Source organism: Hipposideros armiger, unplaced genomic scaffold (assembly GCF_001890085.2).
Source record: "Hipposideros armiger isolate ML-2016 unplaced genomic scaffold, ASM189008v1 scaffold_14, whole genome shotgun sequence".
Classification (NCBI taxonomy): domain Eukaryota; kingdom Metazoa; phylum Chordata; class Mammalia; order Chiroptera; family Hipposideridae; genus Hipposideros; species Hipposideros armiger.
The window spans coordinates 5,025,361-5,040,509 of NW_017731364.1; the positions used below are offsets into that span (position 1 = coordinate 5,025,361).

The 15,149-nt window shown below is 41.7% G+C and overlaps 1 protein-coding gene across 1 annotated transcript in view; it reads left to right on the forward strand.

Annotated features, from left to right (window-relative positions):
• Positions 1 to 14,634, forward strand: part of RTP4 (receptor transporter protein 4) — a 61,220-nt gene extending 46,586 nt beyond the window's left edge. The window contains exons 3-5 of the mRNA XM_019667903.1: positions 3,537 to 3,654; positions 9,445 to 9,528; positions 14,537 to 14,634. Of these exons, the coding sequence (XP_019523448.1) occupies positions 3,537 to 3,654; positions 9,445 to 9,528; positions 14,537 to 14,634 (300 nt within the window). The remainder of the gene's footprint in view (positions 1 to 3,536; positions 3,655 to 9,444; positions 9,529 to 14,536) is intronic.
• Positions 14,635 to 15,149: the final 515 nt, after the last annotated feature.

The following is a 15,149-nucleotide window of genomic DNA, read 5'->3' on the forward strand; positions in this document are numbered from 1 at the left end:
GGCCGCTCACTGTGGCTGCTGGCCGCTCACGCTGGCTGCTGGCTACACATGGTAGCCCATGGCAACCCACTGCAGCAGGGGCTGCAGCCTATGCAGTTGATGGCGACTCATGGCAGCCCAGCTCCCGGTTGAGCTGTTGTTCAGCATCTTAGCTGTAGAGGGCAGTGTCACTGGCCTTCATACGTGGGATCCGAACTGGGGTCCTCTGGCATCCCAAGCCAGTTCTTAACCAAAGCGCTGGCCCTATACTTACTCTTTATCAGCTAAAATTCCTAGTTCAGTGGGTGCCATTTTCTTTTTGAACATTGGGCCCTCTTTTAATACATTTTAAAAACTTAAAAAAAAAATAAAAATAAAAAATAAAAAAATAAAAACTTGAGGACCTTCACATGTTAGTAGTTATACGTATAGTAACCATTTAAAGGAGAAAATGTAAAATAATACCCCAGTTATCTACAATTGATTAACAAATCACCTCAAATCTTATGGTTGCAAACAACAGCATTGGTTTGTTTGGCTCAGGTAGGTTTCAAGGTGAGAACACAATGATTCTGTTTGGGTGCCTGTTTGCTGATTGAAAGAGAACTACCTGCCCTCTAGTTGAACTGGCTCCATTTATCAAGAGAAGACCCTACACTTAAGTATTCCTGAGGTTTCACTCCTTTGAGGAGGTTTGACTACATGCTTCTCATCAGCCACTCATTATTTCCCTTGGAAATATTTTTGCCAGCTTCCTTTTTCTTTGTTTTGAAATATGGTTCTCATGTATGCAGCTAAACCCTAGAGAGTTTGTTGATGCAATTTTTAATTATTCCTTTTCAAGCGTTTTCTACTTCAGAGCCCTTCTGCCCCAGTCAGGGTAGTGATACGAAGTTCAAAATGAATAAATTCCATCTTGGGAGCCTCACTGCATTTCTTTAAAAAAAAAAATCAGCACAATCTTGATAAGCATGTCACAAGGTTTAATTCCCCCTTAGAATGTCGGTGAAAGGCAATATAATGAGCACACATCAAGACTGTAGCCTTTCTCATAAGAAAATTTCACCTATAAGGGAAGTCCCCCTGCTTCTGGAAGGAGGCAGCACTTTGCTATGGGGCCAAACGCACCTCTTGGCATTTCACAAACCCTTTCTGAAGGGAAGAGAGAGGCAGCTCATCTTAGCAACAGATCTGTTGCTGGCAGTGAGAAGCCAACAGAGCTTTGGAGTGTTGCCTATTACAGTTATTATTTTTGCTGCTGTCATTATTTCGATCATGTTGCAAATTCATTTAATGGGAACAACAGAAAAAGACTCAAAAAAGATGTAATCTCTGCCTAGAAGTCTCATTTTTGAGCCCGATGTTTTTCCAGTGATCCAGTCTCACAATCCTCTAGTGCTTGTCATGGTGGCTGTGCTCTGGCCAGCCCGGCCAGGGTAATGTCGCTAGGCAATGCTATGCGCACACAGGAACTGCCTTGCTCGCGTATACTTTACTTCTGCTTTTGATAAACCAGAGCCTCTTTCCCGGATAATGTGACAGATTTATCGACATGATTATGCATGAACGACCATCTGGAACATACAGAAGGTACGTCCAGCGGTAGGAGGTACAGATGGAGCAAAAGGGCTTCCCCCTTCTCGTTCGCCATTCTGTTCCTTCATTTTCCCAGCACCAGCATCTCTGGGTGTATGGTTACATACGAATTTCTTTTCTAAAAGAATTTGCAATGATTTTGGAAGAGAATTATTATATAGAAAGGAAGAAAAAAATAACTGCAACAAACATGAACATTGCTTTGAATCTCCATATGAAGGAACCCACAGACTTTGTGTGTGTGTGTGTGTGTGTGTGTGTGTGTGTGTGTGTGTGTAAGTTTGTGAGTGGCTTGGGGATGGTTCAAGTAGAATGGGTTTTTCTCAATTAAAAATCGAGTCAATGGAACCCTCGTTATTGAATGAGAATATTTTGTTTCTCTCCTACTCAGTTTTGTTCCCTGTCAGAGCCATAACAGGCTTGTGCTCCAGACTGTTAAGTCGGTGGTCCCCTCTCCACCCCCAAGCACATAAAAATACACAGGCACCTTTGAAGTCATGTGCTGCCTCCTCACTATATCTTGAAGAAAATCTATTTTGTTATAACCTCTACCCTCCAGTAATGATTTTCCCCTGAGGACACATAGACAAGGTCATCTTTTATGATAGGCTTCCTGTATTTCAAGATAATTACCATGTCCTTCACAAGTCTATTTTTTTATCTAAACATTGAGGCTGGCTTAATAAAATGTTACCTGACAAATGTCACTTTGATTGATGCAAAAAAAGATACAATATATTCATACTTACACTTATTATTTTTATTCTGGATTTTTCAGTTGTGTATCCAACAAATCCAAATGGTTGAATACAAGATATGGATAATGGATGGGATATTGAACATAAAATGTTAAATCATTAATTCTGTTTCTATTTCTCTTCTTTTTATGTCCAATAAGTAGTCAAAAAAACAAGAAGAAAAAAGATGACAGAAACAGTCTATGTTTAATCTAATTATTTTCCCTAACTAGACAAGTCCTTCAAATCCACTTAATGAATGTTTAATAACAACCAGTAATATTTATTAATCACCTACTACTGTGCATCTGGCATCTAGGAAACCCTTGGCAAATTCCTGTTGGGTGAATACTAGGTATTAATTCATACAACTCTCTGAAGTAGAAATTATCCCCATTTTCTAGATGTGGACATTAGAATTTGGAGAGGAGAGGTGGGTGGGCCAAATTTTTACAATTAGAAGGTGTGGACTCAGGTTCTTCTTTTCACTCAGCCCAGTGCATACCTGTCCTGGGCATTGCAAGGTGTGGGGTAGAGATAATACAAACAGTTTCTCCTTTGTATTTTTCCCTGTGAGGAAGAGCAATCAGAGCTCAATTCAGGGAGGAGGGGAGCACCGACCTGGCCCCGGAAAAATAGTAGGCAAAGGAGGTAGAGGAGGGGCCAGTGACAGGGAAGGACTTAAGAGCCAAGGTACGGAGAAAGAATGTGCTGGTGCTTGTTCAGTACTGAGTAGACCGGTCCAGCCAGATGTAGTAAGACTCATTTTGGGGTTGTTGGGAGGTTGGTTTGGAATTGTGTAAGTCTGACTGTAGTCTTTGAAATAGTTTGACCGTGGAGAGCCTTAAATAACAAATTAAGAAGACCCATTATTATGGATGGATCAAAGCCAAGAGCATGATTGGCTGTGTTTTTCAAAGTCATAGATAATCCTGTTCAGCAAAAATTCCTTCTTCTTGTTGATGTTAGGCAAGTTCTAAACAGGACTCTCCTCACCATCGGAGTGGTAAGCTGTGAGATTAAAATTTGGATTTGAGAATAGGAAATAGAATAGCTCCTTTGATGTGCTTACTTGCCACGAGAATTGGGAAAAATAAGAATTCTTCACATGGTACCCAGTATATGTTTTTCTTGAGAGTTTCTAGAAATGTTTAACAATAGAACTCAATGATTTAGGATCCTGTAGTCCAAACATTTAATTCTTAATATTTCCTTTATCCCAAGTCCAACAAGAAGGAGTCAATGAATACTTTAGCAGAGCTGTCACTTGATGAAAAGCACATGAGGAGAGCATTAATCTTGACCATATGTCTCAGCATGGCCTACAAGGCAGGAAGATCAGGTAGGAGACATTTCACGACTTCCAGCAAATGATGGAAAGGTTGTCCAGGAAATCTGAAGAATTTGTTTATCTATTCATTCATTCATTCAGTTACTCCTTTATTTATTCACTCAATAAATATGTAAAGAGAACTTATCAGGTGATAGGTGGGTCAAAGCTCTGAAAATCAGGGGTGAAAAAACCAGGCACAATTCTCAAATAATTTATAGTCCTTCTTCTGAACTAATTGTCCTAATGTTGTTATGCTGTATAATAGTGTTTTAGGGTGGTGGGATATTACAGAATTCTAGATGTCCAGCAAAGGGAGAGGATACTTGACTACATAGTGATCTCCCTGAACCTGGAGGTGATTCTTGCACTAAGTAGTTGCCCGACTTAAATCTTTTCTATAATACCTTCCAAATATGGGAGTAGAAGAATCTAGAATTCACGTTTATGGGTATGTGCATCTGAGCCTGGGATGTGGACTTATACTGGGATTGGTCTCAAAAGGAGTCAGAAAAAGAACTGGGGAGATATGAGTTATGACAATCAAGTTCATGAACTTCATGCAACAATGTTGCTAACCTTTTTTGATATCAGAGGAATTATTCATTACGAATTTGTACCAACTGGACAAACAGTTAACCAAGTTTACTATTTGGAAGTGCAGAAAAGGCTGCGTGGAAAGTTAGACGACCTGAATTTTCACCAGTAATTTGTGGCTCTTGCATCACGACAATGTATCAGTTCACATGGCACTGTCTGTGAGGGAGTTTTTAGGCAGTAAATCACATGGCACTGTCTGTGAGGGAGTTTTTAGGCAGTAAACAAATAACTGTATTGGAACACCCTCCCTACTCACCTGATCTGGCTCCCAATGACTTCTTTCTTTACCTGAAGATAAAAGAAATATTGAAAGGAAGACATTTGGATGACATTCAGGACATCAAGGGTAATATGATGACAGCTCTGATGATCATTCCAGAAAGAGTTCCAAAATTGCTTTGAAGGGTCAACTAGGCGCTGGCATCAGTGCATAGCTTCCCAAGGGGAGTAGTGATATTCAGCAATGATATATGTAGCACTTTTCCTAGGATGAGTTTGTGAACTTAATTGTCTCACCTCGTATTTTTCCTTCTTATTCTGGAGCAAAAACAATGTGGGATGGAGCAACCACAGATCAAGTCCTCTCAGGAAAGCTGAGGAATGCAAAGCACTGAGTTTTTATACACAGGAGCATGCGCGCACGCGCGCGCGCACACACACACACACACACACACACACACACACACAAGAATCACCTTTCAGGTTTAGCCTGACTCCAAAGGAAATCATAAAATTGGTTTCCTTTTGCCCTAGGCTTGGTGATGTAACTGACTCAAGCAAAGAGAAAAGTTAGATCAGTTCCTGATCTTAAGAAGTTCACCATCAGAGAGGCTGGTTGGTTCAAGGTGCAATTTGCAGAAATTGGCTCATTTCTTGGCTTATACTTCTACCCACATTGTGTAGCTACACCAGTCCTCCTCAGAATCTCATGAGGTTATTTCAGAGATAATTTAACATGTTACTGTGTAAACTTTCTGAGCCTCAGTTTCCCCGTCTGATACTGATGACATTTGGGGCACTGTAAGGATTAAATGATATCACATAAGCAATTTGCCAAACATAATACTTGGCACCTGGCTAGAACCTAATACTTACCTCATATCATCACATCTAGGAAAAGTAAAATACTTTTTAAAAAGTGACAATTTGTGACAGAAGTTTGGCAAAGAAGATAGAAAAGTATTAATTATTAGCATTTTCTCCAGTCAAGTTCTAAGTTCCTTAGGTTATTCATTCCAAGATTGGTGGGAAGACGCTCAAATGAAAAAGCCCTTTGCAAACAACTAAGTCCCCTTGACATATAAGGGGCCATCTGAGGCCTGAGGGGGCCTGCTCCCTGGCTTTGCAGCAGGCATGCTGGTATCCTGACGACAGCATCACTGAGCCAAGCAGGCCCTCATTATCAGCCCTGCATGCTGGCTAATGATGACTACAAGCTGCCCTGAAGAGGTTTTCCATTGTCATACCTCCTTCTAACTCTAATTTGTGCATCCTGCAGCTGCTCTGCTTCTAGAAGCCTGGGCCCACGGGCTCTTAATAAACAAGGTCACCTGAGCAAACCTCCGCCCATCTCTGGCCAGCGTGACTCTGACTTCCCAAGAGAACATAAATGACTGATAAACCCATGGAGAGGGGAGACAGGCATTTCTTTTTTCTTTTCTTTTTTTTTTTTTTAAAATATATTGGGGGTGACAATGGTTAGTAAAATTACATAGGTTTTAAGTGTACAGTTCTGTAGTACATCATCTGTACATCACATTGTGTGTTCACCACCCAGAGTCAGTTCTCCCATCACCATATATTTGACCCGGTTTACCCTCATCTACAGAGACATTTCTAATTAACAATACTGCTACTCTAATTGCTGCCTGGCACTGTCATGGGGCAGGTGGATGACAATCTATCTCACTGAACTCTCTGAAGCTGTTTCTAGGGGCACTTCAGGGAGGAGTAGAAGCAAATCCTTCCAGAGCTTCTTGATATCAACTCCACTGCGAGTGTCTTCCTGACTGTATGAGTAGAGCTGAGGTTGCAGCACAACTCTCCACTTAAATGGAGGCCTAAGAAGGAACCACCTCTAAATGGACTCAGTTCACCTTTCCCTTACAAAACAAAACAAAACAAAACAAAACAAAACAAATATCATTTATTTATTTATTTAACTGTTCTTCTAGGGCAGCGAATGGTTCTCAAACTTCAGTGCGCATCAAAATCACATGAAAAAATTATAAACGCACGTAAATCCCCTCCTCCCCACCCCACCTGTGGGGCCCAGGGGATCTGCATTTAAACAAGTTTCCCAGGTGATTCTGATGTACATAATTCTTAGGCTGCACTTTGAGATACACTATTCTGGGGGTTAAACAATTAAATACAGAACCTATTTTATGGAATGTGAAAACTGGAAGAGACTTCAAAGATATCTAGCACAATCTTTCATTCTGCAAATCAGACAGCATCCCATAGTGGATAGAAGCACAGAGTTTAGCAAACTGCCAGGATGAAAATCGTAGCTCAGCCTCTTACAAGCTGTATGATTTGGGGCAAGCTATTTAAATTCTCTGTGCTTCAGTTTTCTCATCTATAAAATGTAGGTAGTATAAAATGGGGATGACACCTACCTCACAAGAGGTTTTTGTGAGGTTTAAATGAATTAATTAGGAAAAATATTGAGAAAATGGCACATAGTAAGCATTCAGTAAATACTATTTATGTCATTCAGGATTCAGAGAAGCAGAACCACTTCTAGTGATATAGAATAAGGAAAATATACTACAGGAGTTAGACCATACACAACTGTGGGAGCTGATTGTGTTGGCCATTTAAGGCTGTAATTTCTGCTTTTGTGCTAGGCCTAAAGTCAACAAAGCTAGAAATACAGAAGGGAAGATAGAGAGATACCAAGAACAGACTGGAACCTGCAATAATTGGCTGAAACTGTGTTTTTCAACTCCTTCAATCCTAATGATGCTATTGGCCTACAAGATGAGCAGGCACTCTGCACTACAGAATAGCTCCTGCACTTGGCCCAGGACTCAGAAAAGTTCAAGGGGGTGGGGGTCCAACCTGGCAGGATCTGCAAGAGCTGAAGGCCCAACTGTATCCCTAACAATCAAGTAAGCCAGCAGACCGGCGACAATGTGCATGAGCTATCACAGTGCCTGCCCTCATCAGTTTTCAGAGTACAACAATATAAAAGGGCTCTCCTTCATGTCCCCTTTCCAAAGCTCACACGACCCCAACTTGGAACACTAACTTGTGACCAACTCTAACTTGGAACCATGTAGTGAAGGAAATTCCAACCCTAACTTGCAATCATACAGAGAAGGGAATTCTAGGATTTGCAATTCCAGCTTAGTTAGCTAAGATGATATAGTACAAAACCACATTATCATTTTTTCTTAATACTTATCAGAAAACTAAGACAGAGATACAAAGTAACTTATTCAAGTTACACAGCAAATTTGTAGGAGGGGATGGACACGGGCCTGGGCCTATTCTTTTCTTTCTGCCTTCAAGTTTCCTGGTTCCCACAAAGATATAAAGGGGGTGTCCATCTGGATGGTCCTTGAAGCTACGGATAGATGGCCCAAGAGGGTGATGGATCCGTTTCAAGAACACATTTACTGAGGACCTGCTACGTGCTAGGTACTCTATTCCCAGGCAGGTAGGAGTCCTTACCCTCAAACTGCTCACAGAGAAGAAAACTGCATCGGTAAGTACAAAAAAGGCTAAGGAGACATGCGCTTTAAGAAAGGGACAATGGTAGTGTTTTGGGATGTAGCCTGATGAAAGCAGGATATCAAAATAACTTCAGGGCCTTTTGCCTCATATCCAAAGCTGTAATTCCTGCTTTTCCACTCTCTTATCCCCTGATACTCTGCTCTAGGGAAGCAGGGTGTATGGTTTGTCTGGAACAAAGGGGTTTCTTTCCTGGGATGCAGAAATCCCAGTGCTAAAACCAGAAAGCCTCTGGCAAACTGGGATGAGTAGGTCACCTTAAGGTCCAACAAAATAGAGTGACTTACCAAAATTAAGTAAGGAAAGCCAGCTTTGGATCAAATATGGTACAGTGTTCTCTTGGCTATTATTACAGTAGACTTAAAAAAATGCACTGACCCTGCAGCTCTCAACTCAACAAGTCCAAGAAGCACTCATAAGCAACACACAAGCCAATAAAAGGAATCAGGGCTCTCCTCCAGTCACCCTCAACTTACCTCAAAGGTTCCTGAACTTCTGTTTCAACCCGGGTTTCAAAATCCTCTTAATTTTTATCTGTTTTCTCCAACGGTATCAAAGACCTTTAGATTTGGTTTTATGTTGGGTCTCTGTGACTTTTACTTTGGATCTTTCATTGATTTGGGCTTGACTGTTGCCTTCCTGAGTCTTCCCAATTAAGAAGACCTAGAGGAAGACATCTACACTCAAAGCACCCAGCCCTGCTAAGACAGAAGGACTTTAAACAGAAAAGAAGGTACTGGAATCCATGTTTGGTTGCCAGTGCTGAGATGGCCACTTAAGAAATTCTCCAGATCTTTGGATGGAAAGTTTGAAATAATCAGGGGTGGCTGTCAAGACCTTTAGCTTTCACCACACAAACATCTTATCAGATGAATCACCTTCCGGATCTACCAACTGGGGTCTTTGTTTGGCTTGCACAACTAAAATTAGCAGCCCATTCACAATCCATAATGGCTGGGGAATTATCTCATACGCATGGGACAAAGGAGAGGGATCTGAAGAGAGGCCTCTTCCCTAAGTCTCATCCACGAGATTCTTCTCCTTAAAGAGATGCTCTCAAGCGTCAATTTGCTGCAATTATAGCAATCAAAAAAGCATTCAGCCTCCTTCCGCACCTGATGAGCCAGCTCATGCATTCTCTCAACAGTGGTGGGGTGGATGCTAATGAAGCTCCTACCCCCCTGGTTTTAGCTACAGCCTTCAATACCACCCTGACTCCCACCCTCACAGCTGGCGTTGGTTCACAGTCCAAGGGACTCAGTCATGTCGACACCACGTGGTACACCTATAGCTGCCCAGACCCACATGGATTCACTGGTTCTCTAGGGAAAGAGGACAATTAGCCTTTGATATTGGCTTATATATCTCTACCCTCAAAGGGATGGAAGAGAACTGATTATGGACAACCTCCTTCATTTTGTAAGTTTCTAAGGGCTGATGAAGTTCCTACCGCGTTAACAGGTGCAGGTGTAGCGCCACGGAGAAGCCGCAGCTTGTCTGATTGCTGCATTGTGCCAGCTTTCATGGCACTTGAATGGAAGCTTTGTGAGTATACAGTCTCCCCAAATTGCAGGGACCCGCTGCTGCTGGTGGCGGGGTGGGGGTATGTTGATTAAAGTCTCATTAACAAAGCGCAAATAACTCTCAGCTTCCTCTTCTCACCTGCTTATTTGTTTTAGTATGATGGCTCTTAGGAGAGCTGGAAATGTTATTTAATTATTCCTAAGCCCCATGCTGCTGTTACTATGACTCTTTCCAGAGCATACACTCCCCAGAAAGGCATCTGTAAACATTTTTATGAACCGTTCCAGGCTTGGCAATAGATGTAAGAAGTCTGCAACTACTCCAAACAGGCTAGTATTGAATCATCTACATGACTCCCTCTGTGCTACTCCCTGAAATGCTCTGGCTGTCCATCTGTGACATGCTTCCATTTGCCTTAGATGCTGCTGACCAAGGTCCTCAGATTATTACTCACCATGTTTCTCTCAATCCCCGCTAAGTCTTTGACAAACAGTATGCAAATGTGTATTGCTGTTAAGGGTGGTCACTGCGCCCAGTGGGACATTCTGTCACTTTTCCTCAGTTTCCTCATCTGTAAAATGGGGATAAAGGCAGGTCATCAGAACTTGAAATGAATCTCAAATGAGATAATGTTTGCAGAATACCTAATGTTTGATTAAGTAGATGCTCAATTAAAACTGCTTATTATTTTATTATTATTTCTGTTATGTCAACTGTTTTTATTTTTTAATAACTTTCTCGGAATGTCTTTCTATCTCCAAATCTGACAATAGGTTCTCCTAGAATAGGGTACTTCTAGATTTTCTATTTGTCCACTCAATTGACCAGGCAGCTAGAATGTGGAAAGAGCCCTCGAGGGGGAGCCAGGATCCTCAGGCTGGAGTCCCGACCCTGCCTGTTTCTACCACAGTCCTCTCTCTGGTTGTCTTCCATTAGGTGTCCTTTCATTCCCTCTGTGCCCTCATTTCTCCTTCCCTCCTTAAATACCCACCCTCCTACCTTGGCCTCCCCTGTGAAAATCCCATTCGTCCTTCCAGCTCAAACCAGATGCCCCATCTTCCATGCACCCCTTCTCTGGCTGTCCAGCTTCCATGAGCCTCTTTTCCCACACCTCTAGTCCCTACCTGTTAGCACCACACAAAACTTAGTAGTTGCTTTTTAAAGGTTGCACAGTAATATGTAGAAAAAGTACAATCTTCTTTGCCTTTTTTCAAAACTTTCTTCCCTTACATTTTTGCATTTTATGTTTTCCCCATTTATGCAACACTTTAGGGCAACGATTGGCAATCAACAGTGCAGTGGCCAAATTTGGCCTTTTTTTTGGCCTGGCCTCAAGCTAAGAATGGTTTTTGTATTTTAAATGGTTGAAAAAAAATCAAAAGAAAATTATACCTTTGGGAACCTGAAAAATATTTAAAGTTTTAATGGCAGGTGCCCTAAAAAAAGATTTATATCAAAACAAGCCAACCCACGTTTGTTATATATTGTCTATAGCGCTCGCACAACACAGGGACAAAATTGAAGATGCACAACAAAATGTATATCCCCAAAAAAACTCGTGTAGTTTTCACTGTGGTCCCCTACAGAGAAAAATTACTAACCCTCCCTCTAAAGAGTAAAAGACCCTTTACACTTGCGTATTTATTTCACACTCGCGATATGGGGGGGGGTGACATGTCGTTGATAACCCACATATTGCCAGCAAAATGTACAAGTGATCAGCAGCTAGTCTTTGTGGGGGACAGATGGAGACCCCAGCTCCCATCCAAGCCATTATCAGGCAGCTGACCACCTGCCTGTGCCCCTCCCCTAGCCTCCTGCTGTCCTGCCTTGTCTCCCGAGCTCGTATGGTGGGTGCTCACTGTATTCTTAGTTTCTCCCTTGCTGGCCTTGATCTTCAGCTGCACTCTTCAGCCACACTCTAGGGATCTATCTCCTCCTTTCCCAGGGGCTGGGTGTCCTCACTGAGCTCAGTGTCCTTATTTGTTAAATAGGGATAATGCCTCTACTTTCAGCACAGATGATATGATCACACTTGACAATTTATGTCAAATGTACTTAGTGCAGTGCCTGGAATATCAGCAACACTCGATAAGTGATAGTACAGAAGTACTGCTGTATCTTTATTTTGAGTCTCAACAAAGGGAGGCACCAAGCCTCATCCTAGGAGTCTGTTTCTTCTCCCAAGAGCTTTAATACTTGGGCATAACCTTTTCTCTCTTCTTGGCCTCCTGTTTTCAAGTTCCCTAACATTTCTTCATTTCATTTCTCAAGTGTTGGGAAAGCCAAAATGTTTGTTGATATAACTCCTGCCCTGGAGAGGTAGTGGTGGTTCTGAACCAGAGCTGTGGCCCTGAGGAATGACAGGTGCCCTGAAATGCCCTCCATCACCACTGAGACCACTAGCTAGGCATTTCTCCCGTTCACAAACCAAGATTCTTAGGCTCTCATGGGAAAGCTTCCTGAGGCTGCAAAGAGTACCCAGGAGTACAGTGGAAACTACTGACTACCTTGGCTCTGTGGAAACTCCCATTTTGGTCATTGGTAGCACTTTAGAATTTTCCAGAGGAACAGAATCAATACGATATGTATATATAGAAAACATAATTTATTATGAGGAATTGGCTCCCACAATTATGGAGGCTGGCCAGTCCAAACTCTACAGCATGGACCAGTAGGTTCAAACTCCAGGAGAGCTGATGGTGCAATTTCAGTCTGATGGCTGGCACCCTAGATCCCTGGGAGAGCTAATGGTGCAGATGAAGTATGAAGGTAGTTAGAGAGGGAATTCCCTTTTGCTCCGGGAGACTGGTCTTTTTGTTCTACTCAGACCTTCAACTGATTGGGTAAGGCCCACCCACATTATGGAGGACAATCTGCTTACTCAGAGCTTGCTGATTAAATGTTAATCTCACTCAAAAATACTTTCCAAGTTGACACATAAAATTAACCTTCACTGATCGCATACATAAGTACCCTTTCCATTGTCTCTCTCTGACAATTGCTATTTTGTATGTCTTTCTAAACAAGTGTATTTGAGGAGGTAAAGAAGTTGGAGAGACACATGATGTTTCTCTAGTCAGAGTGGCCTAATAATAGTAATATACTCTTTTTAGGGTTAAAACTGTATCAATTGTAAAAAGCGCACTCTTATTGCTTTCTCACATAGGACCAGTAGTCAATTAGTCCAATGTACTCATTTTTTCAGATTAGGAACCTGAACCCTGGATGGGAGAGGAGGCTCGGCCAAGGTTATCCTACACAGTAAATTTGGGGGGAGCCAGGACAGCTGAGTAGGTCTCCCAGATTCCAACCCAGGGTTTCCCACTCCTCCCTTACTCAGGGTTTCTACAACTGGCAAGTAATGAAGCCAAAATTCAAGGAGCTCTTTTGAATACCGTATTTCCCCCTGTATAAGATGCATCTTAATTTTGGGGCCCGAAATTTTTTAAAAAATGTATTATATAAAGTTATTGAACTCAAGTTTTATTCATCATAAAAAAGCAAAATTCGAAAAAGCGGGAAAAGCAAGTTAAAAAAACCCTCTAACAACCACTATATAAGACGCACCGAGTTTTTAGACCCCAAATTTTTCGAAAAAGGGTGCGTCTTATACATGGGGAAATACGGTAAGTTTGGCATTCCTTTAATCAAGTGTCTGTAGGAAAAATTGTGAAAGACTGATATTTAGTGGTTGTTCTGATTAGCTTATCCACCTGGGTTATCTCTGTTTCTCCTTGTCTTTGACTAAACTATTTTACAACTCTGTACAGTTAGAAACTAAGTTCTAGAAAACTGATAGGAATGCGCATAATTCCTGTCCATTGAAGTGCAAAGTGAATATAATGAAATACAACTGATTATTGACCTGTAGATAGCGACCACTTTTACTTCCTTTTGTAAATTTATTTCAGCATTCCACATTTGATGAAAAATATGTGGTACTATGAGTTTGCTTCTGAAGTGATTGCATCCCTCATTAATTTTACTGAGTTAAATAAGACCTTTGGCATGCGTTCATTTTATATCTGTGTGAGAATCATGATTATATCCTTTCTTAAAAATGTATTTTTTAGTAGGTCTTAGTGTGAATAATGCATGAACCGTGCTCTCCTACCGCGCGCTAGGCTCCTACACCTCACCTGAAGAATAAACGGAAGTTCTGTGAGCTTCTGAACATCAGGGAGAATGATGACTCCTTTCGTAAAGTGCTTTTGTAGTGTTTACAAAGCACCTTTACTTTCATCATCTCATTTGATTCCTACACTCAGCCTGGGAGAAGCAGATATCATCCCCATTTCACAAATGGGAAACATGAAGGCCAGAGGGGAAAAGAAAACAAACAAACAAACATGTTTTATAAAACCAAAGTCTTACAGCTCTAGGAGGCGGAGCCGTGACCTCAGCACTCGTGCTCTTCACTAAGCCGCGTCTTCCTGCTGAGACACGCTGTGGCCTCCACAGGGCAGCTGGGTCTCAGAGTGGGTGAGCTGCTGTTTCAGGAGAAAGGGCCGAGAATTTGGATGTAATAGAAGTTCTGAGAAGTCACAGTTTCGCCAACAATGTTAGTCAGCTCCCTTTTTCATTTTTTCCCCTTGAGAACAAAAGCTTGTTTTACATTTTAATGGATTTAATTACCGCATGGAGATCTGGAAAGATAGAAAAGGAACCGGCAGCGAGGATGCAGCAATGGTCTATTGAGCAGCATTTGAATTAATTTGGAGTCTTCATCCCTGTGATTAGTGTGGTTATTAGTGTTAACGCTTGAAGTTCATGTTAACAGGGTGTTACTATGAATTTGAAGATTAAAATGGGCCTGATTTCCTAGTATTTGTTTGTTTACTTATTAATCAGTCCATTCATAACTGCCACTGTGGTGACATATAAAATGCCCCCTGCATCCAACTTCTCAGCTTGGCTTAATAAAGAATAATACTGGGTCTCATTTAGTCAATGTTTCATGCTAATAGGTTGTCCTTATTTATTTTGGTGACTTCCCTGTTGTGGACATTCTCTCCTTTGTCCTCAGGCCACCATGGAGAGGCAGATGAAGGCTCAGAGCTATGGAAACAGTCTGAATCGGGGCTTAGAATGCCAGACCTCTGTTCACTTGAACTCTTGGAGTGACCTGGGAAAACCACACCTCCTCTCTGAGCCTCAGTTTCCCTTCTATAAAATAAAAGGTTTAGGTTTGTTTTTGTTTGTTTGTCTATTTTGTTTTTAGCTGAGCCATCCTGCTCAGCGGCAGCTCAGGCCAGGAATCGAACCACTAATTGCTCAGAGCTCACACTCTTGAGCAAGCTCTTAACCAACTAAGCCATTCGGCCAGCCCCTAAGGTAAAAGGTTTAGGTGAGATAATCCCTGTTTCATTTCAGTTGTATGGTTCAGGGAGCAAATAAAAGTGGAGAGATGCCTGGAGAGTCATAGAAATGTAAAAGTTGTGATGAAGAGATCATCTACCCATATACGCTAATTTTTCAATAGAAGACAATGAGACCCAACACAGGTTAGTGATAGCCAAGGTCAGATAGTAGGTTAGGGTCAGAGCCTGGACCTGAATGCAGACTTCCTGATTCCTAATCTGGTGCCATTTGCGTTTTCTCCTTTAGTTATAACATAGTTTGAAAATGGAGTAAATAAC